At 31.7% G+C, this 25546-nt stretch overlaps 1 protein-coding gene across 1 annotated transcript in view; it reads right to left on the reverse strand.

Annotated features, from left to right (window-relative positions):
• LOC143245648 (bridge-like lipid transfer protein family member 1) overlaps positions 1-25546 on the reverse strand; it is a 225671-nt gene that overhangs the window by 148215 nt on the left and 51910 nt on the right. The window contains 13 exon segments of the mRNA XM_076491997.1: positions 1537-2432; positions 4778-5069; positions 9603-9711; positions 11178-11389; positions 11421-12054; positions 12215-12595; positions 12598-12660; positions 12663-13050; positions 13806-14048; positions 19067-19186; positions 19512-19706; positions 20101-20295; positions 23533-23839. Of these exon segments, the coding sequence (XP_076348112.1) occupies positions 1537-2432; positions 4778-5069; positions 9603-9711; positions 11178-11389; positions 11421-12054; positions 12215-12595; positions 12598-12660; positions 12663-13050; positions 13806-14048; positions 19067-19186; positions 19512-19706; positions 20101-20295; positions 23533-23839 (4035 nt within the window).

Consider the following 25546-nt stretch of genomic DNA (forward strand, 5'->3'; position numbering starts at 1 on the left):
TATGTTAGTACAACAGACTCTAGAGTATTTGTATTATAACACCCACCATACTGTACTAGTTTATGCATTATTGGAGTGGCCTAGTGTTTCTTGACTTCAGCTCTCAAGATACACAACACATTCTGTCCAGTGACCCTAAAGATGTATTGCAAACAGCTCTTGAAGAGCAGTAGCTGAGAAAAACCTGTTTATAATGACCATACAACACCATGAACTGTAAGAGCAGTAGCTGAGAAAAACCTGTTTATAATGACCATACAACATCATGAACTGTAAGAGCAGTAGCTGAGAAAAACCTGTTTATAATGACCATACAACACCATGAACTGTAAGAGCAGTAGCTGAGAAAAACCTGTTTATAATGACCATACAACATCATGAACTGTAAGAGCAGTAGCTGAGAAAACCTGTTTATAATGACCATACAACATCATGAACTGTAAGAGCAGTAGCTGAGAAAAACCTGTTTATAATGACCATACAACACCATGAACTGTAAGAGCAGTAGCTGAGAAAAACCTGTTTATAATGACCATACAACACCATGAACTGTAAGAGCAGTAGCTGAGAAAAACCTGTTTATAATGACCATACAACATCATGAACTGTAAGAGCAGTAGCTGAGAAAAACCTGTTTATAATGACCATACAACACCATGAACTGTAAATAAACAAATCACTCAACAAATACTTTTCACAAGTTCTGAATGAGCAAACATTACTTGTTTTTATCCCACATAACAAATCACCAGATATCCATTTTGCATAAGAAATGAACTAATTAGATGATTGATATTATTAAATAAAAGTTGTTTTTATGCCATTGTGGTTAAAGTTTTATAACTTCCAATTAAACTTTAATCATTTCTGAAGAGAACTACTGATATTTTTCTTCTTCCAGTGGAAATACTTAAAGTGCATGAAACTTATTATAAACTTTTGAAACATTACCTAGTTTCAGCTTGAAAAAATCCATACAATTTAATTTTATATTTCCAAAAGTGTTTAGCTTGTGAAATTTGTAAAATTTTGTTGAGAGAAACACCATTATGAAAGTATCTCTTTTGTCATAATATTTTCTTTTTTTAATTGCTGATCAGAAACTTCCATTTTTAAATACATTTAGTACCAACATGATTTATGTAATTTAACCTCTCTCTTTTGAAAGTTTATTTTCTTGAGAAACAGTTATAACATCCAGGTGTTCATCTTAAAAAACAAACAGCAAAAATTTATTTTTTCCACAAATAATATTGTGATCAGGAAAAATATTCACACAGAATCATAATAGATGAAATTTTCTTAGAGTACTCCAACATATTAAAATGATTTATTTATTGTCCTTTTACTTACATACATACACACAGACAGTTGTTTTGTAAACAACATAATAACAAGATTTAATGTTCTACATTTAACAGCCTAAAATTTCTATTTACCTTTTCCTGATTGTCTTACAATTTTCTACTTTGTAGATTATGTTTCGAACTTCCAGCAGAGATACAAAATAAGACAAACATATTCTACTTTACTTACCTAGTAAAGTCTATTTTCCGTGTATTAGGCATACGAGGAGGGGCAGCAAAGTTGAATAAAACTGATTTCAGTTCCACAATGAAGGAAGACGCATCACCTATCAATTCAGGAAGATTCAAGTCCTTCCCGCCATCACTGCTACTTGAAGAGCTGCCACACTCTGAAACACACGATGGAAAACTGAATCGAGTATCACTTGAGCCACTAGAGGGATTTGACTTGCGAGTGTCTTTAGACGGTGATGTTTCCCCTGCTTTCGTTGATTTCCCTGGTTCCTCACTCACTTTTTCATTTGGCTGTTGATTTTCAATTTCTTGAGGTTCAAAACCAGCTCGTTTGACACATTTCACATTTATATCCTCTAACCTGCATTCAAACATTATAAATCCCACCCATTCCTCTTCTCCGCTTTGACCAAAGTCAAAAGAATCTTCATCATCATCTTCCACTTCATCAGTTGGAGTCATTCTCTCAAACGTGAAACTCACTTTGCTCATATAGGAAGGTATCACTGTCAACACAGCATCCTTCAAGATGGTACTGTTGTTCTTCAAACGGCGAAGCTGTATGTGGATTGAGTCAATGGATGCAAGAACAATATTTTCTACTTCTTGGGTTTCACTGGTTTCTAAGGTAAGTGATTCCACAGGTAAAGTGACACTCCTTGCTTTCTTAAGAGAGCGATCTATAGGTTTTGGAAGAAGCACTGATTCCAAAGTGTGGTCCGAAAATGTCTGTATTTTTCTCTGGGCTGTACGACTATTATACAATTGTAGAAGAAGGTTGTTCAAACGAACAGCCAGTAGTGACACACACGTTAAATCCTTCAGGTTGTCCAAAGCTGAGAATGATATTATTTCTTCCACAATGGAAGCCTGCATTATACTCATGTTAACCTGTATAGAAGAAATAAATAAGACATCTATTTGCTCAATAGTTGCTTTAATATAAAACACAAGACAAGAAACATAATTCAATCACAGTATGTTTTACCAATAACTGTCTCGACACAAGACAAGAAACATAATTCTATCACAGTATGTTTGATCAGAATGTGCTTTAATCCAACACATTAGACAACAAACATATCTCTGTCACAGTGTATTTTACCAATAACTGTCTCGACATAAGACAAGAAACATAATTCTATCACAGTATGTTTGATCAGAATGTGCTTTAATCCAACACATTAGACAACAAACATATCTCTGTCACAGTGTATTTTACCAATAACTGTCTCGACATAAGACAAGAAACATAATTCTATCACAGTATGTTTGATCAGAATGTGCTTTAATCCAACACATTAGACAACAAACATATTTCTGTCACAGTGTATTTTACCAATAACTGTCTCGACATAAGACAAGAAACATAATTCTATCACAGTATGTTTGATCAGAATGTGCTTTAATCCAACACATTAGACAACAAACATATCTCTGTCACAGTGTATTTTACCAATAACTGTCTCGACATAAGACAAGAAACATAATTCTATCACAGTATGTTTGATCAGAATGTGCTTTAATCCAACACATTAGACAACAAACATAATTCTATCACAGTGTATTTTACCAATAACTGTCTCGACATAAGACAAGAAACATAATTCTACCATAGTATGTTTGATCAAAATCTGCTTTAAACCAATATGATTAGTGCCAACACAATCCTCAGCCATAATTTACATATTTCAGAGAAACTGTCACTCAGAACTACATGTATTGCATAATATCTGAGGTTTTCACGTGTATACAAATACTAAGTTAGTCAGTTTAAGCCTAGCCTTACATCTTTTATATTTAGCTGTTAAGACAAACTACTTGTAACTTAACTTGATCAAAACATACAATACAATAATACACATTAAGATTTCACTGAATTTTAGTTGTTGTCCACTGTTGTATTCTTTAACGACAGATACACGTATAGGTTGTGTTATGGTGTTACCCATTGTTCTCTTACAAACAGATAAGTAATAATTATTGATGATGAGAAAGCCACTTGAAATAAAAATGTATCTCAAAATGGCTGGTATGGGTATTAGCACTTTTATTGATAAGGAGAGAACAATGTTTTGACCTTCCTAGGTCATCTTCAGGTTAACAAAGAGAGTTTGCAACTGACTATTGTCAGACACATCTTAGGGGTGAGAGTATAAACAGGTACAGGATTGTATGGGATGTTGCAGTTGGATGTTAGGTTATTAACTAGTATAGGTATAAAGATGTTCCTTTATATTGGTTTAATTTTGGTTTTAGTTTCTATATAAGTAGGGCTTCTTTAATTTTGTGCTTGTTTATATTTGTTTCCATACTTAGTATCTGGGTGTTTTCTATGGTTATGTTGTGTTTATTTGATTTGCAGTGTTCAAAAAATGTGTGAAGATGTTTTTTTTTGTTCTTTGAATCTAGTTTCCATTTTTCTGTTTGTTTCTCCAATATAGAAGTTGTGGCAGTTGTTGCTGTGTTTGTCAGCATAGTTTTCATGTAACATGAGCTTTAGTTTTGCACCTGGTTCTTGAAAAACTTTGGTCTTTACTGGAATGTTGTGTTTTGTTATAAGTTATTTTCAGATGTTGGTTATTTTTTCACTGATGTCAGGAACACAAGGTATACAGCAGTGTAAGGTTTTGTAGTTTGTTGTATCTTGGGATTTATTGTTGTTCGATTGTTGTTGGTCTAGGTTTGACTTGTTTTTTTTCACGGTTTTTTGAGGACATTTGTTAATGTTGATGAAATGTTGTTTTATTTTGTTGGTTTCATCATTAAGTTTATCAGGTGAACATAGTTTTGTGGCTGTGTTTATTTGGTTTCTTAATATATTGAGTTTTTGTTTTATTTCATATGCTGAGTCCCAGGGAATGTGTAATCCAGTATGGGTAATTTTTCTGTGTATTTCTGTTTTAAATTGTGTATCAGTTCTAGTGATCTTGAGGTTAAGAAATGCTATATGGTTAGGTTTTTCCTGTTCACAGGTGAACTTAATGTTGGGGTGTATCAAGTTAACGTGATTGAAAAAAACTGAGTGTGTGTTCTGTAGATGTGAATCCAGTAATTGTATCATCAACATACCTGCACCAGTATAGTGGTGGGTGTAAGGCTGAATTGATCACTTGAGATTCAATCTATGTCATAAAAATGAATCTAGTGACCTGGTATCCAGGATTTGTCAAGCGTCCTGGACTAGTACTTTTAAATTGGTCATAAATACATAAAATACAGGTGTCTATACTTGCCTCTGAAACCTGCACAAAAATGTGAAGCCGCTCTACTTTAGTCTCTTCATAGTTGTTACCACCTAAAGAACCACTAGGACTAGCAGCAAGAGATATCTTTGGGTTCTTAGATTCTTTCTGTAACTTGTCGCCAGCTTGTTTTTCAGCTTCAGCTCTCAGCTGTCCAAGATATAACACTTTTTCCTTTTTCAGTTGGTTCAGTTTTTCTACATGGTGAGAACAAGCTGTATGCAAGTGATTCAAGACAGTCAGGGATGAAGTCCAGCTAGCGTGATCGATGGCATCGACAAAGCTGAAAAGTAATTGCAAAATAGTTTTTAATGATTAAAACCTACTTAAATAAAACACATGAATAAAACAACCTCTTATCTGAAAATGAAACATGAATAAAACAGTTTGATGAACATAACTACATTGCAAACAAGTGGAAAAGAACTACTTTTCAGTTAACTATCTTGATATATATGTAGTAACCTTAAAGCACTATTTTTTTGTCAAGTGGAAAAAACTACTTTTCAGCGAATTATCTTGATAGATATGCAGTAACTTTAAAGCACTACTATTTTGTCTAACATTCTCATGTACAGACTGTTACCAGTAGTTTTTGCATTGGCACTGTTTGATTTGTTGCAGATTCCTACTGCCAGTTTGTGTTAGCACTGTTTATATATATATATATAGTACAAGTAGATTTCTGTAAGCACTGCTTCAATCTTTACATACAGATATTTACTACTACTTTTCGTTAGTATTGTCTAAATCTTTATATTTATGTTGTTTGAGTCTACATATATATATTGTCAATGCAAGTTCCTGTGTTAACATTATTTGCAGCTTTATATTTAGATTGTTCACGCCAGTTTTTGTCTCGGCATTGTATGATTCTTTATGTATTGTTACTGACAGTTGCGCTATGTAACAAAATTTGTACTTTTTCTTGTTTCTGGGCAGAAAGTGTTATTTCCCAATTGCTTATGCCTAAAGTAAATGGAAAAGACCTATTTTTATTTAACTTTGCTTTTGTGACCTGGATAATGAAATTTTCAAATTTACCCATTTTCCAGAACATTCCAGGTAGATTTAGTGCTGAGTGGCTGATAAAAATTATTTTCTCTAACTTATAAGAATTTTCAACTTTCTAGAATGTTGTAAAACTTATAAGAATTTTCTCGAACTTTCCATAGCAATAAATATACAGGGGCTCACCCCTCACCACTTCAGTTTAGCTCTAGCTGCCTAAGTGAACAAATAGACCCATCTGATTTTATTAGAGATGGCATCAAGAAGCTGCAAGCATTCCCCAGACACATTCTGCAATGTATTTGGCGAATTTATCAAGACAAGAGCAAAAATGTACTCTGTAACAGAATCTGCTAAAATGTGTGAAGCCTACAAGGCATATTTCAGCATATCTGTTGGGTATCAAGACAAACCCAGGGCACCTCGCTTTACCTGCGAGCACTGCAAACAACTCTAGAAGGTAAGACAAACAATTTTGCTTGCTTTAATAGTAAGATTTTATATTCTACAAACTTTAGACCTTTTAAAATTCAAATATATTTTGGTGCACCTCAAAGAGGAATACAACAGCATCAAGACCTTGCTAAAAGCCTTGAAGTATGATGAGTATGGCTGAGAGGTTATTAGAGACTTTAAAATAGTGGCATTCCTGATGGGTCTCCAAGGAGATTTTACCAATTTTCCCTGTTATTTTTGCCTCTGGGACAGCAGGGACACCACAGAGCACTACAACAGGAAGCACTGGCCACAATTGACCGAATTCTCTGTGGGGAGACACAATGTTAAGTGTGAGCCACTAATGGACCTCCAGAAGGTGTTGTTCTTACCATTGCACATAAAATTGGGTCTTATGAAACAATTTGTTACAGCTCTTGATAAGGAGTCTGCAGCCTTCAAGTACCTTCAAGACTTCTTCCCTAAGCTGGCTGAGACAAAGATCAAAGATGGTGTCTTCATTGGACCACAAATAAAGAAGATCCTGGAGTGAACAGAATTCCCCAAGAAGCTCAGCAGGAATGATATAAAGTTTGTGGAAGCTTTGTTGCACTGGTTCAGGGCTTCTTGGGCAATCACAAGGCAAAATATTATGTGGAACTGGTTAAGACTCTGGTGAAGAACTAGAAAAATAATGGGCTGCAGGATGTCCCTGTAAGTCCATATCCTTGATGCTCATCTTGATAAATTGAAGGAGAACATGGGAGCATACTCAGAGAAGCAAGGGAAGCGTTTCCTTCAAGATATACTGGACTTTAAAGCTGCTACCAAGGAGCGTATAACAAAAACATGATGGGAGACTATATTTGGGGCCTGATACTTGAAAGTGATTTACATTACAGTCACAAATCTCAAAAACCTACTGACTTCGAAACATTTTTGTTCATTTTTATATAATTTTAGTATAAATACATGTAAATCTTGATTCATATGTTGTTTTATTCAGACCTTATGTAAATGTAAATGTGCAAATTTGCCTGTTTTTACATAGAAAATAGGTTAATTTCTACATTTCATTATTCAGATCACAAAAGCAAAGTTTAAAGGGAATAATGGCCATTTTCTGTACTTTTACAACATAAGCAATTAAGAAATAACACATACTATCCAGAAACAAAATTTGTGTTACATAGTGTTGTTAGTATTGTTACTAGAGTGTTGGAAAACTATTACTACTAGATTTATCAGTACTCTATTCTAGATTAGTATAGCATTCACAAACTACTGCTACTAGTTTCGTAATTAGTAAGGTGTTCAAAAGCTACTGCTACTAGATTCTTAATTAGTAATGTGTTCAGAAATTATTGCTAATAGATTCTAGGTTAGTTAGATGTTCAGAAGCTACTGCTACTATATTCTAGATTAGTTAGATGTTCAGAAACTACTGCTACTAGATTCTAGGTTAGTTAGATTTTCAGAAACTACTGCTATTATAATCTAGGATATTAAGGTGTTAAGAAACTACTGCTATTAGAATCTAGGATATTAAGGTGTTCAGAAACTACTGCTATTAGAATCTAGGATATTAAGGTGTTCAGAAACTACTGCTACTAGAATCTAGGTTAGTATAGTGTTCAGAAACTACTGTTACAAGATTGTAAATTAGAAAGGTGTTCAGAAACTACTGCAACTAGATTTTAGATTAGTATAGTGTTCAGAAACTACTGCTATTAGATTCAAGGTTAGTATAGTGTTCAGAAACTACTGCTACTAGATTCAAGGTTAGTATAGTGTTCAGAAACTACTGCTATTAGATTCAAGGTTAGTATAGTGTTCAGAAACTACTGCTACTAGATTCAAGGTTAGTATAGTGTTCAGAAACTACTGCAACTAGATCCTAAGTTAGTAGTAGTTCAGAAACTACTGCTACTAGACTCTGGGTTTGTATAATGTTCAGAAACTACTGATAGTAGATTCTAGATTGGTGAGGTGTTCAGAAACTACTGCTACTAGATTCTTGGTTAGTATAATGTTTAGAAACTACTGCTATTAGATTCTAGGTTGGTAGTGTTCAGAAACTACTTCTACTAGATTCTTGGTAGTATAATGTTTAGAAACTACTGCTATTAGATTCTAAGTTAGTATAGTGTTAAGAAACTACTGCTACTAGACTCTAGGTTAGTATTGTGTTCAGAAACTACTGCTACTAGACTCTAGGTTAGTATTGTGTTCAGAAACTACTGCAACTAGATCCTATATTAGTAGTAGTTCAGAAACTACTGCTACTAGACTCTGGGTTAGTAAAATGTTCAGAAACTACTGATAGTAGATTCTAGATTGGTAAGGTGTTCAGAAACTACTGCTATTAGATTCTAGGTTATTAAGGTGTTTAGAAACTACTACTACTATATTATAGATTAGTATGGTGTTCAGAAACTAATGCTACTAGATTCCATGTTAGTATAATGTTTAGAAACTACTGCTACTAGATTCTAGGTCAGTATCATGTTCAAAAACTACTGTTACTAAATTCTTAATTAGTGAGGTATTCAGAAACTACTGCTATAAGATTGTAGATTGCTAAGGTGTTCAGAAACTACAGCTACTAGGTTCAAGATTAGTATACTGTTCCAAAACTACTGCTACTAGATTCAAGATTAGTATACTGTTCAGAAAGCACTGCTACTAGATTCTAGGATAGTAAGGTGTTCAGAAACTTCTGCTACTAGATTGGAGATTAGTATAGTGTTCCAAAACTACTAATACTACTAGATTCTAGGTTAGTATAGTGTTTCAAAATTACTGCTACTAGATTCTAGGATAATACTGTGTTTAGAAACTAATATGAGATCGTGTGATAGTACAGTATTGAGATACTATTACAACTTGACTACGTTTTACTACATTGTGGAGAAACTACTGCTTATTATTAGATTCTTTAATCAATTATTCTCACATTAGACTTCAATAATTGGAATAACTGGAACAGTAATAATAGACACACTAACTCCAATAAGATACTTGATTTTATGAGTCATAACACTAACTAAACTGACCAAATGTGACTTAATAGAGAAGAATAAAGTCAATATTTCATTGACTTGAATCAATACAATTGTTATTACAAATTGTAATAACAGAGACACTAATTTTTAGCAACTCATTACTTTTGTGACATATCTTATCATAAGTTTGATTAACTGATTACTTTAAATGACACTATTCAATATGGAGTTACAGGTAATAACAATTCAAGCTTTGGAATATAAGAAAAGTGCTAAAGTTTTAGTTCTGAAAAGTTTAAGCTAAACCTACATTCTAAGAAGTGAAAAGCAGTGTTAAATGTAGTGGGCCCAGAAAGTCTACTTACTTTTTGAAGGTTTCAGCTTGTAGGGGTGAAACCATGATGTTAATATCACCACTCAACTTGATAACCATGGTGGTGTGCATTTGTTGTTCATTCCCAACGTTCTCTTCTCCTACAAGACAGACTGAGTTACACTATCTGACTTACATAATACTATAATAACTGATTCCTACATCACACACACTATTCATTCTTAATGATGCACAAAATACTGTGTCATAAGAATATTATAGTAATACCAGAGGTTAACTTTACTTCAATAACTATGAACAAATTATTATTCATGATTATAAAACACTGTGTCACAAGAACACTATAATAATACCAGTATGTTAACTATACTTCTACAACCATGAACAAATTATTATTAATGATTATAAAACACTGTGTCACAAGAACATTATGATAATGCCAGTAGGTTAACTTTACTCCTATAACTATGAACAAATTATTATTAATGATAATAAAATAATGTCACAAGAATATTATAGTAATACCAGAGGTTAACGTTACTCCTATAATCATGAACAAATTATTATTAATGATCATAAAACACTGTGTCACAAGAACACTATAACAATACCAGCAAGTTAACTTTACTCCTATAATTATTATTAATGATCATAAAACACTGTGTCACAAGAACACTATAATAATACCAGTAGGTTAACTTTACTCATATAACCATGAACAAATTATTATTAATGATCATAAAACACCGTGTCACAAGAACACTATAGTAATGCCAGAGGTTAACTTTACTCCTGTAACCATGAACAAATTATTATTAATGATCATAAAACACTGTGTCACAAGAATACTATAATAATACCAGTAGGTTAACTTTACTCCTATAACCATGAACAAATTATTATTAATGATCATAAAACACTGTGTCACAAGAACACTATAGTAATACCAGAGGTTAACTTTACTCCTGTAACCATGAACAAATTATTATTAATGATCATAAAACACTGTGTCACAAGAATACTATAATAATACCAGTAGGTTAACTTTACTCCTATAACCATGAACAAATTATTATTAATGATCATAAAACACTGTGTCACAAGAACACTCTAGTAATACCAGTAGGTTAACTTTACTCCTGTAACCATGAACAAATTATAGTTAATGATCATAAAACAGTGTCACAAGAACACTATAATAATACCAGAGGTTAACTTTACTCCTATAACCATGAACAATTTATTATTAATGATCATAAAACACTGTGTCACAAGAACACTATAATAATACCAATAGATTAACTTTACTCCTATAATTATTATTCATGATTATAAAACACTGTCACAAGAACACTATAATAATACCAGTAGGTTAACTTTACTCCTATAACCATGAACAAATTATTATTAATGATCATAAAACACTGTCACAAGAATACGATAATAATACCAGTAGGTTAACTTTACTCCTATAATTATTATTAACGATCTGTAAAGAAAATTCTCACAAGAGAATAAGTCAGCAACAAATTAACAGGACAACTAATAAAGAATATTAACATTGATAAAGTATATTGACATTAGTGATACATATAGTTTTACTTACGTTTACTAGTTTTTCTTTCAAATTTTGAATGCAGAGATCCAGGAAAGAAGGCCTTGTCTTCTTTATTACCAAAATGTTGTTGATTCAAAGAGTGGTTTCTTGCATATCGACCAGATCGATTCTTGTCAATCATGTGTATCGCAGTAAAACCTTTCACTAGTGGAGTAAATTTTGGTTTCCAGCGTGTCGTGGAGCGTAGAAATAGGTAGTGTCTGTTTGGGCCAGCCTCGCGTTATTCCAGGCTGTTGAGTTAGATGAGGCAAAGGGGGGGGTTCCTGCCAATTGAGGCACTTTAGTTGTGTCATGTAAGCAGTGTAGCATGACATCAATAGGGGAGACTCTACAATGGGTTTATCCATTTGGTTGTGAAGGTTTACTAGAGCGATATCTTCTTGTGATGAAACTGCTGAGATGAATGATGAGCTAGATACAACAGAGTGAGAGTCAGGAGAGTCGTGCTGGGTGCTACTAGATGAAGAAGTACGACTACCTTCTCGAGTCGTGCAACCCTCCTCCCCGTGAAATGAAGAACACTTTTCTTCAAGCTTTTGTAATTTTCCATTATTTCCTGAAGGCGTGGAATGTCTTTTCTTTATGAGTGGCATATCCACAGCTAACGTATCACCAATTGTTCCTGAGGTTTCACTGTCTTCATCGGCCGAATAAAACATATCCAACGACTGAGCTGAATCTGTCGAAACTGCTCTTTTAACCACTTTTGGACTCCGATCTCTAGTTGTAAAACTGCTTGCTCGTTTTTTCCTATCTGCAGCTGATTGTACACTGGGCCAACCATTTAGAGAAATTCTTGAATTGTGTTTATGGGAGGTTATGTTAGAATTTAAATTTTCACCTTTATCTCTGTCTTCTAGGAAATGTTTTCACTTTCACTGTGTGAACTTCCTTTCTGCTAATGGAAACATCTGAGGTGTCATTATTACTGTTGGAGCCTGGCACAGATAAGAATAATGGACTTCCATGAGACAAAAAACTTGAAGTTTTCATTAAGGAGGAACGAGTAGGGCTACTGAACTGACGCGACAAATCGCTTAGATGGGCATTGTCCAGCTCCTCCATGAGGTTGCATTGATATAACATTGCCTCGCTTTCCTCTCTTAGAATCAAGAGAAGATGGTATCCAGGCATTCTTGGACACCTCAGGTAAGTCTTCATGTTGGCTTCTTGTTTTGGAGATTGTTTCTTTAGTAGTTCTCCTTGAAAACCTTCATGTGATTTAGATGTCATCTGGCTTCGAAATCCACTGAAAAACATGCAACATTTATCCGATGGTTCAGGACTGCTTCTAGAAGTTTCTCCAGAAGAACTATCAGAGATATCAAATATAAATTCTCCTTTATTTAAAAGGCTTTGACCAAAACCATAATCATCATTGGATAAGATATGAAATCTAGCAAAACAGAGTCACTACCAGTGGTAATGCGTGCTTTATGGGGTTGGAAGAAAATCTGACCATTTCTGTTTTACCAAAGAAAGCACATCCACCCACACAACCACACTTCCCTTCCACTGATTGTGGAGCAACAACTTCCTCTGGAGGCCACAAAAACCAAAGATGTTTCAGTTTTTGGTCATGAATTTTCAAAAATGTATCTTGTACACAAGTCATGTATTCAGGAGATGATGACATAATAGAATCAAGAAACACAGGTCCAAGACTTACAGCCCCAACCTCAAGCCAGATGTCTGGATGAAGAGTCTGAGACTGACTAGTTGCACTTGAAGATGATGATCCTGCAGAGAGTGAAGAAATTAAAGCATACTGACGCACACAGATGTGCTGAATCAAAGCTGACAGACCAGAACTAGTGAGACCACCATGAAGATTACATGTTGCTAATCGAATTGGGAAAAACTGAAAAATAATAACAGAAAACTGTTTAATGATTGAGGTAAATATTTTATACACTACCATAAAACAGAAGAAAAAAACATACAACTTTATTAATTATAATCTAAAGATTTTTGAAAAAAACTAACTTCCTGAAAATTTAGCATAGCAAACAAATTTAACTTCAGTAGTAGATCTTGTTGGCTATGAATTTGATTTTTAATGAGTAAAGCTTTAACAACCATTTCAGCTCTCAATACAGTACTTATTAGGTGTCAAGCATAGACATAACAGATGTTTCTAAGTTATAACTAGTGATGTATTGAGTGTCAAAGTGTGGAATTTGCTCTCAGGGTAAGATAAGTAATTTTAAAAGGTATGGTGTTGCACCATGAATAAACAACATTATAAGGTGAACTTTGTCAGTAGTCATGTCTAATTAAAAATATATGGTGTATTTTACTTGTTTTGCACATTTGATGAATCAATCATTTTAAATAAGAGAGACCAATGTTTTACACAACATAATTTGTTTATATGGAATTAAATAAAAAGACTAGAAGAGAAAAAAATAAAACAAGATGATGCTTTATAAAATTAAAAATATTACAGTGACTACTAAAATTTAAGTTCAATGTTCATGCTGTCCATAAATACTTTGAAAACAGTTATGAATTATATTTAAATTGTATTTATGACTGTTCTACCATTCAAAGTAGACTAGTGATACAGCTAAGTATTACAAATAGTTTAACTTGGGATTGGTTCAGATTTTTTACCTCCAAGTTTAAGGCTGTTCCTGACTCCACTATGCACACTTCAATAGCATCTACTGACAAACGGGTCATCCTGTACTTTGCATCTTCTGGATTCAGACAAGGCTGTGAGGGTGTTGACTCTGGACACTGGAACTGAAGAAGGTCATGCTGACAATAATGATATGGAGTAGGCAGTTGAAGGTCTCCATCAATATGCTTAAACTGAAGCACAAACGTTTCTACACCCACAACAATATGGTAAAGCTGAAACAGATATAAAAGCATCTATACTCTTCTATTTCATAGATTCCAACATAAAAAGAAAGGAACAAAGTCTCAACTTACCTTTCATGTGTTTTACAAATGATTCCAACATAGGAAGAAGGGAACAACGTCTCAACTTACCTATCATACGTTTTACAAATGATTCCAAAATAAGAAGAAAGGAACAAAGTCTCAACTTACCTATCATACATTTTATAAATTATTCCAACACATTAAGAAAGGAAAAAAATTTCAACTTACCTATCATGTGTTTTACAAATGATTCCAACATAGGAAGAAAGGAACAAAGTCTCAACTTACCTATCATAAGTTTTACAAATGATTCCAACATAACAAGAAAGGAACAAAGTCTCAACTTACCTATCCTACATTTTACAAATGATTCCAACATAGGAAGAAAGGAACAAAGTCTCAACTTACCTATCATACGTTTTACAAATGATTCCAACATAAGAAGAAAGGAACAAAGTCTCAAATTACCTATCATACGTTTCACAAATGATTCCAAAATAAGAAGAAAGGAACAAAGTCTCAACTTACCTATCATACGTTTTACAAATGATTCCAACATAAGAAAAAAGGAACAAAGTCTCAACTTACTTATCATACGTTTTACAAATGATTCCAACATAGGAAGAAAGGAACAAAGTCTCAACTTACCTATCATATGTTTTAGAAATGATTCCAACACGGGAAGAAGGGAACAAAGTCTCAACTTACCTATCATACGTTTTACAAATGATTCCAACATAAGAAAAAAGGAACAAAGTCTCAACTTACCTATCATACGTTTTACAAATGATTCCAACATGGGAAGGAAGAAACAAAGTCTCAACTTACCTATCATATGTTTTACAAATTATTCCAACACATTAATAAGGGAACAAAGTCTCAACTTACCTATCATGTGTTTTACAAATGATTCCAACATAGGAAGAAAGGAACAAAGTCTCAACTTACCTATCATACATTTTACAAATGATTCCAACATAGTAAGAAAGGAACAAAGTCTCAACTTACCTATCATGTGTTTTACAAATGATTCCAACATAAGAAGAAAGGAACAAAGTCTCAACTTACCTATCATACGTTTTACAAATGATTCCAACATAAGAAGAAAGGAACAAAGTCTCAACTTACCTATCATACGTTTTACAAATGATTCCAAAATAAGAAGAAAGGAACAAAGTCTCAACTTACCTATCATACGTTTTACAAATGATTCTCACGTAGGAAGAAGGGAACAAAGTCTCAACTTATCTATCATACATTTTACAAATGATTCCAACATAAGAAGAAAGGAACAAAGTCTCAACTTACCTATCATACGTTTTACAAATGATTCCAAAATAAGAAGAAAGGAACAAAGTCTCAACTTACCTATCATTCGTTTTACAAATGATTCCAACGTAGGAAGAAAGGAACAAAGTCTCAACTTACCTATCATACGTTTTACAAATGATTCCAACGTAGGAAGAAAGGAACAAAGTCTCAACTTACCTATCATACGTTTTACAAATGATTCCAACATGGGAAGAAGGAAACAAAGTCTCAACTTACCAATCATGTGCTCTACAATTAAATAACAAACATGATATATTTTCAATGTATTATAGAAGTAGGAACTAGAATAATGTATATCATTGGTATTTACTACAAGTATTATAGAAGTAGAAACTAGAATAATGTACATCATTGATATTTACTACAAGTATTATAGATATAGGAACTAGAATAATGTACATCATTAATATTTACTACAAGTATTATAGACACAGGAACTAGAATAATGTACATCATTAATATTTACTACAAGTATTATAGATATAGGAACTAGAATAATGTACATCATTGATATTTACTACAAGTATTATAGATATAGGAACTAGAATAATGTACATCATTAATATTTACTACAAGTATTATAGAAGTAGGAACTAGAATAATGTACATCATTAATATTTACTACAAGTATTAAAGATATAGGAACTAGAATAATGTACATCATTAATATTTACTACAAGTATTACAGAAGTAAGAACTAGAATAATGTACATCATTAATATTTACTACAAATATTACAGAAGTAGGAACTAGAATAATGTACATCATTAATATTTACTACAAGTATTACAGAAGTAAGAACTAGAATAATGTACATCATTAATATTTACTACAAGTATTACAGAAGTAGGAACTAGAATAATGTACATCATTAATATTTACTACAAGTATTACAGAAGTAAGAACTAGAATAATGTACATCATTAATATTTACTACAAGTATTACAGAAGTAGGAACTAGAATAATGTACATCATTAATATTTACTACAAGTATTATAGAAGTAGGAACTAGAATAATGTACATCATTAATATTTACTACAAGTATTATAGATATAGGAACTAGAATAATGTACATCATTAATATTTACTACAAGTATTATAGAAATAGGAACTAGAATAATGTACATCATTAATATTTACTACAAGTATTATAGAAATAGGAACTAGAATAATGTACATCATTAATATTTACTACAAGTATTATAGAAGTAAGAACTAGAATAATGTACATCATTAATATTTACTACAAGTATTACAGAAGTAGGAACTAGAATAATGTACATCATTAATATTTACTACAAGTATTATAGAAGTAGGAACTAGAATAATGTACATCATTAATATTTACTACAAGTATTATAGATATAGGAACTAGAATAATGTACATCATTAATATTTACTACAAGTATTATAGATATAGGAACTAGAATAATGTACATCATTAATATTTACTACAAGTATTATAGAAGTAGGAACTAGAATAATGTACATCATTAATATTTACTACAAGTATTATAGAAGTAGGAACTAGAATAATGTACATCATTAATATTTACTACAAGTATTATAGATATAGGAACTAGAATAATGTACATCATTAATATTTACTACAAGTATTATAGAAGTAGGAACCAGAATAATGTACATCATTAATATTTACTACAAGTATTATAGAAGGAGGAACTAGAATAATGTACATCATTAATATTTACTACAAGTATTATAGATATAGGAACTAGAATAATGTACATCATTAATATTTACTACAAGTATTACAGAAGTAAGAACTAGAATAATGTACATCATTAATATTTACTACAAGTATTATAGAAATAGGAACTAGAATAATGTACATCATTAATATTTACTACAAGTATTATAGAAATAGGAACTAGAATAATGTACATCATTAATATTTACTACAAGTATTATAGAAGTAGGAACTAGAATAATGTACATCATTAATATTTACTACAAGTATTACAGAAGTAGGAACTAGAATAATGTACATCATTAATATTTATTACAAGTATTACACAAGTAAGAAGTGTGGAACAAACATTTGATAGTTTGTATTATCAAGTAAAAAGTTGCTCATAAGATAACAGAATTGTTTTCTAATATACAATGACAGCAAAAAAATATATGAGACAAAGAAAATACAAATTAATCACTGTTTGTAAAAGTGTTGTAATAAACAAATTTAAAATAAAATACAAATTAATCACTGTTTGTAAAAGTGTTGTAATAAACAAATTTAAAATAAAATACAAATTAATCACTGCTTGTAAAAGTGTTGTAATAAACAAATTTAAAATAAAATACAAATTAATCACTGTTTGTAAAAGTGTTGTAATAAACAAATTTAAAATAAAATACAAATTAATCACTGTTTGTAAAAGTGTTGTAATAAACAAATTTAAAATAAAATACAAATTAATCACTGTTTGTAAAAGTGTTGTAATAAACAAATTTAAAATAAAATACAAATTAATCACTGTTTGTAAAAGTGTTGTAATAAACAAATTTAAAATAAAATGCAAATAATCTGAGCACTTTAAAGAAAACAAAACTGTATGAAGAATGAGTGTATTTTGAAGGCTTTACTGCACTTGGAGTGTATTAGTCTTAAATACAAACAGTTACCTGATACTTTCAATAACAAATAGTACCAGAAATAACACGTAAGACAGGTGTATTGATTTGTTGCAAGTTGAACAAGTAAGATAGGAATGAACCAGTTGTAAAATTAAATGTTCCTTCAAAAACATTAAGAGAACAGCTTGTCACATGTGGAAAACTATAGTGTTGAAAGATGTTAAGTTAGGAGTGAATTATATAGATAAGGTCTACATAAGTAATATAAACTATATATAAGCTGTACTAATACCTTAAGACTGTTCATACTGAACTATATAAAGAGAGATAAACACAGAATCATCAACAGTGATACTTTAAAATATTAACCATGAACAACACTTCTCCAATGATGACAACAAAAACAACACCTGTTTGAAAATGATAAAGTTACAATTAAATTCTTTCTATATCACTCTAATCAGAGTTGGTTCCAAAGAACATGGAAGTATCTGTACTGCACATGACAGTCTTACAGCAACCATATGTAGACAAACTAAGGTAAGTATGTGGAAGTATCTGTACTGCACATGACAGTCTTACAGCAGCCATATGTAGACAACTAAGGTATGTATGTGGAAGTATCTGTACTGCACATGATAGTCTTAGAGCAGCCATATGCAGACAAACTAAGGTAAGTATGTGGAAGTATATTTAATGCACATGACAGTCTCACAGCAGCCATACACACACAGACTAAAGTAGGAATGTGGAAGTATCTTTGCTCGATGTGACACACAAACATAAATAAAGCAGCACACAATATACATTACGAACTGTAGATAGTTCCTGTGATATGATCTTATTACAGACAGTTATAAGCCATACAACTAAATATGATTTCCAGAGAGCTTTGAATTATTCTGAATTAGATGTCTATAAAAGTTCAAAAATTCTGCAAGTATGAAACATATTTGGAAACCATCCTATATCCAACAGTTAATTATTTATTTAACTTCATAAAATATTTTTAATAAACAAAAATTGAAAGATAAAATGTGAAAGTCTTTATACCTGAGGTAGGGTAAGTCTGCCTGTTATATCTCCTACTTGAACCTCCACTAACCAAGCATATTCTAGAGTTTCACTGTCTAGAGGGCGTCCCACATCAGAAAACATAGCATGGCCCCTAACCTGTAAGAGAGACAAACTACTGGTCACATGTTGCATGTCAGAAAACTACATTTTCTCATTATAAAAGAACTATATGAAATTATTTCCCATGTTTTAATAGAATGTGTTTTTCACAGTATACACAAGTTCATATAAAAACAGACAGTATTAAAAGGTTTTCTGCCACAATTTCTTTAAGAAAGTGACAAGTTTACTGATCCCATAAAAACACTAATGATATACAAAATAATAATCATTTAACAATAAATACTTTCATGACAATGTATGAGATTATGTTTTATTAAAGTATTATTTACAATTAAGTGACAAAAAAGTCATATTACACCTGAAGTGCTGCCATTGTCAAATGTCCCTCTTTTAGATTTTGTTGACTTTCATGTCTTTCTACATTGTCGGCAGCAATAAGTACCAAAGGTGACAGCAATAGCTGTAGCTTTGTCTCTCGATAAGTTTTATGTATTTCAATTCCAAGACGCTCAAGATAGAGAGATGGGCAGGGAGGCTCATCTTTAGTACAATTCTGAAGAGACAAAACAGTTCAAACTTTATTAACCACCAAAGCATACAATAAGATTAATGTAAAAATGTTTTATTGCTATAGTGGATAATTTACTGTAACAGATAAAATAGTGTTCAGGTATCGTTTACTTCAGCTTTATTTCAAAACTTAAAATTAAACAGCTACAAAAGCAATCTATATTCAGATCATTCCACTAAGACATACTCTGATCATTCCCTTATGATGAAAAATATAATAAAACTCACAATTTCTACGTTTCAGATACTAAACTATGAGTTCAATAAAATATACATACATATAACAAGGGTTTACTTATGTGTAAAAAGGGTGAAATTTGTAAGAACAAGTACAATATTAAAACTACTGTTTTAAATTCATGGACTATACAAATTACCTTCATCAAATGTCCTTGAATGTCATGAAGGGTTATGGATACAGTGACCTCAAAAGGACGATAGTTACGAATATCAAGTTCTTTTTTATAAGTTTCCCCATCACCTTCAGCAGTGCTGACCTCTGGTTTTTCCTGCTCTAACCCAGTCACTAAGTCAAAATCATGAAATTGCTGTGATTCTCCTAGATAGTTCTCCTAGAAATAAAACAGTGACAACTTCAACTTTGGAAGCATTTTCTTGATATCAAAACAAGCTGCTATATATCTAAAGATAGTTTGGAAAATACATCCAAAGTGAATGGAGATCTCATTATTCTCATCTTTTATTAAAATAGGATAAAAACAAACAATTTCATCATTACAGTTCTATAAGACAGAAGGGTCGAGGTAGGTAGGTATTCAATGTTTATCAGCACAAAGCTACAAGGCTATCTGCATCAGACAAGATGTGGTACAGTATAGGTATAGGGCAATTAAGGTAAAAAGTAAAATATGTAAAATTAGGAACTGCCAGGAAGACTGAAGCAAGAAGTACACCCTTGCTGTCAGTCACCTGAAGGGCCTCTATAGCCCTGGGTTCAGTTCAAAAGAAGAATAAAAACTAAAATGTGTAAAATTAAGATTTGCCAGGAAGCATCAAGATTCAATTTGCAGTCAGTCACCTGAAGTTGGCCTTTCTAGTCCCAGGTTAAAGTCAAAATAAAAATTGAAATGTGTAAAAGAAATCATGTTAAAACAATAAAATGTGTAAAAGAAATCATATTAAAACAATAAAATGTGTAAGATAAATCATGTTAAAGCAGTAAAATGTGTAAAAGAAACCATATTAAAACAATAAAATGTGTAAAAGACACCAAATTAAAACAATAAAATGTGAAAAAGAAATCATATTAAAACAATAAAATGTGTAAGATAAATCATGTTAAAGTAATAAAATGTGTAAAAGAAACCATATTAAAACAATAAAATGTGTAAGATAAATCATGTTAAAGCAATAAAATGTGTAAAAGAAATCATATTAAAACAATAAAATGTGTAAAAGAAATCATATTAAAACAATAAAATGTGTAAAAGAAACCATATTAAAACAATAAAATGTGTAAAAGACACCAAATTAAAACAATAAAATGTGAAAAAGAAATCATATTAAAACAATAAAATGTGTAAGATAAATCATGTTAAAGCAATAAAATGTGTAAAAGAAATCATATTAAAACAATAAAATGTGTAAAAGAAATCATATTAAAACAATAAAATGTGTAAGATAAATCATGTTAAAGTAATAAAATGTGTAAAAGAAATGATATTAAAACAATAAAATGTGTAAAAGAAATCATATTAAAACAATAAAATGTGTAAGATAAATCATGTTAAAGCAATAAAATGTGTAAAAGAAATCATATTAAAACAATAAAATGTGTAAAAGAAATCATATTAAAACAATAAAATGTGTAAAAGAAATCATATTAAAACAATAAAATGTGTAAGATAAATCATATTAAAACAATAAAATGTGTAAGATAAATCATGTTAAAGTAATAAAATGTGTAAAAGAAATGATATTAAAACAATAAAATGTGTAAAAGAAATCATATTAAAACAATAAAATGTGTAAGATAAATCATGCTAAAATGCTATATAGTCTGGTAAAAAACCTTAATTTAAGTGTAAAAGACCAATGGCTCTTAAAAATGTAAAAACATGAGTGAGATGGGCAGTATCACCAATAACATTGACCAAAGTCAAGGGCAAACCCACCTTACAAATATCTTTAAAACGGTGTCGTCGTTCTAGGTTGTAACGATGGCATGATAATAAAATGTGGATGATTATAATCTGAGTGCTACATAGACCACACAATGGTGCAGCAGTTTCAGATAAAAGGAAGTGGTGGGTTAAAAAACTGAGACCAATACATAGCCTTGACAAAACAACCTCCTCTCTTCGATCCTTACAGAAGCAAGAGAGCAAAAGACCTAGAGAAGGTTTGATTTGAAAAAGCTTGTTATTGTGTTGCTCATTCTAGGTTGCCTGCCATCTGGTGTACAGTCTGGATTTGATAACCGGACATGTACGAAATGGGTACCGGGATAACAGATCCAGAACAGACAGACTTTGCTGCTTTGTCACCCAGCACATTCCCACATATACCAACATGACCTGGTATCCAAAAGAATTAGACAGAGACAAATGAGAGAGAAAGATGGGCCAGTTTGTTTTTGATATTGATGAGAAAAGGGTGGTGACTTGGAATGAATCCAGGGCCAATAGGCAGCTGAGTGAATCTGTATATATTGTACATTTTGTATATTGCATTATTTCAATATGATTTAGGGCAAGAGAGATGGCACACCTTATTTACCTTCAATTTCAAGCATACTGATTGTTGTGCATTATTTAGTTTCAACAGTTCAGATAAACCTTATTTACCTTTAATTTCAAGCATACTGATTGTAGTACATTATTTAGTTTCCACAGTTCAGATAAACCTTATTTACCTTCAATTTCAAGCATACTGATTGTAGTACATTATTTAGTTTCAACAGTTCAGATAAACCTTATTTACCTTTAATTTCAAGCATACTGATTGTAGTACATTATTTAGTTTCCACAGTTCAGATAAACCTTATTTACCTTTAATTTCAAGCATACTGATTGTTGTGCATTATTTAGTTTCCACAGTTCAGATAAACCTTATTTACCTTCAATTTCAAGCATACTGATTGTTGAGCATTATTTAGTTTCCACAGTTCAGATAAACCTTATTTACCTTCAATTTCAAGCATACTGATTGTTGTACATTATTTAGTTTCCACAGTTCAGATAAACCTTATTTACCTTCAATCAATATTTATTATAATTATAATAACAGTTATTAAAAATGAAAAAAAAAATTCAAATAATTTTAGAAGAATAACAAGTTGATGACAAGGAATCCACTTTGAAACTAATTAAACTTTAAAGTTGGCTTGAATGGGTAGAGAAAGAAACTTTATAACAAGTTTAAGACAATAACAAATGTGCAACATTTTGACATGGCCACTAGCTAAAGATGACAAAACCATATTCAAATGTTGTATACCTGTTATTGAGTTAAACTTGTAATAATTTATTTTCATTATCCATTCAAATCACTTCTTGATTTTATTAATGTCTAGTAATGCACATTTTTCAACATAACAATGAAAAAAACTGCAGATATTGTAAAGACAATTCAATTATTAAATCATAAGTGACAATCATAACATAATGCTTTGTTGTTTTCAGTAAATTCTGGTATTATAACATACTTTCAGATCATGAAGTCTATGAGGAGTATAATAAAGTATGAACAACACAATACACTGTAATTCATGTGAAAATATATAATTTTAAATTAACCTTAAGCATACATCTGTCATGCTTTATGTTTGACGTTAACCCGTTGCATACCTTTAAAAATAATATATGACGTAGCAAAGAACCTGTTAGAGACAAAACAGAAGGCCCTACTTCCAGTTCCACCTCAATAATATCTGGGAGCAAGGTTGTTGGATCAAAATCTTCTGTGGATGGTGTTTTTTGGTTAGGCTTACTATGAGCTCCGCTAGGCCTAATTGGAGACAGCAGTATTTCCTCCCTCTCTGGAGTGGTGACATCAAGGTCATACTGATGTTTCAGTAGAGGAAATACAGGATAATAGGTGTACGTGATGCTGAGAGCAAGAATTGGTACTGACCAGCAATCTATCCATCTAGAACTAAATACAAACAGATGAGATTATTTTTAGAAAGGCTGTACATTATCACGCTACAAGTTTGTAGTTTAGCAAAGTGTAATCTCAAGGTGTTTGTCCAGCTGCATTTCTATTAACCTTATGCGTCAAAGTGTACAGAGTACCATTAACATTGTACTAAGTATTTGATATTGGCTGTCAATTATCCATTTTACCCTACACTGTTGAATCTTACAGAATAATAGTTGTTAAATAATCACAGTATTGTTTCTTAGTTACATAAACTCTGAATTACACTGGCTTCCAGAATGTTCAAACATATCTACACTACTTGTAATAAGTTTTCAGCACTTCTTAATTTTCAAATACATGAAGAGATTGGCAAATACTTAAAGTGCGTAAACAATCAACATTCGCATATTGTTAACAGCAACAGAACAATATGTCCAAATCTGCTTGACAATGAAAATCACAACTTTTGAAATGAGTGCTTCTCATAAGTCCACATCTGTTTGGATTGTGCTTAATTTATCAACAACAATTTACTGTGGTAAGAGAATTACAATGTCATCACCTGGCTAGCCCTTTCATCTTATGTATTCAGTAAAACATGTTACTTTACTATCTTTAGCATGACCAAGTGTTTCAACATGTTACTTTACTATCTTTAGCATGACCAAGTGTTTCAACATGTTACTTTACTATCTTTAGCATGACCAAGTGTTTCAACATGTTACTTTACTATCTTTAGCATGACCAAGTGTTTCAACATGTTACTTTACTATCTTTAGCATGACCAAGTGTTTCAACATGTTACTTTACTATCTTTAGCATGACCAAGTGTTTCAACATGTTACTTTACTATCTTTAGCATGACCAAGTGTTTCAACATGTTACTTTAGTATCTTTAGCATGACCAAGTGTTTCAGTTATACCTTTCACCATTGTTCTCTGTAAGGAAAACCACCATTTTTAACACAAAATTCATTTGTTCTCGTTATTTTTTATGCACAGATTTACACAATGTTTTATTTCTGTTAAGCCACTAGGGGGCTCTGTAAGAAACCATCTGGATTCACCTGTATATAACTAATGGTGTGTCACATATTTGATGTCAGTTGGTTCAGTGACATCATGTTAAAGGAGAGTGAGTACTAGATACAATAAACTTAATAGTGTGTCACATATTTGGTTCAGTGACATCATGTTAAAGGAGAGTGAGTACTAGATACAATAAACTACAGATATGAAGTTCACACGTTCTACTCTTTAACATGTACATCAACTTCTCAGTATCTTAGAACTTATTTGTCAATTCTTGACTACATGTACTTTTGTTACTTATCTGATATTTTGTGATCAACAGACTTGTATATTTTAATAAAACCTTATTGAATTTCATGTAGATGAACATGGTAAATTCAGAATTATAGTTCATATCTCACCTCCAACTTGTGGTCGGTCAACCAGACTAATCCCGTGCACATTTGGTTAACAATGTGAACTTTAACCAAGCAGGAAGTGATATGTAAACAAACATATATGATATGTAGTGAGCTTTAAATTATAGCATTTGGATGTATCCTCAGAATATAAAGTTCTATTCTCATAGTACAATGGAAACTCATGACAATCAAGTTAACAAAAGAAAACATCAACTTTGGATTGTACAGATGTTATTCATTGGTAAACACAAACATATGTACTAGTGCAGAAACATACAGTACTGTG

Source organism: Tachypleus tridentatus, chromosome 2 (genome assembly GCF_004210375.1).
Source record: "Tachypleus tridentatus isolate NWPU-2018 chromosome 2, ASM421037v1, whole genome shotgun sequence".
Lineage (NCBI taxonomy): Eukaryota > Metazoa > Arthropoda > Merostomata > Xiphosura > Limulidae > Tachypleus > Tachypleus tridentatus.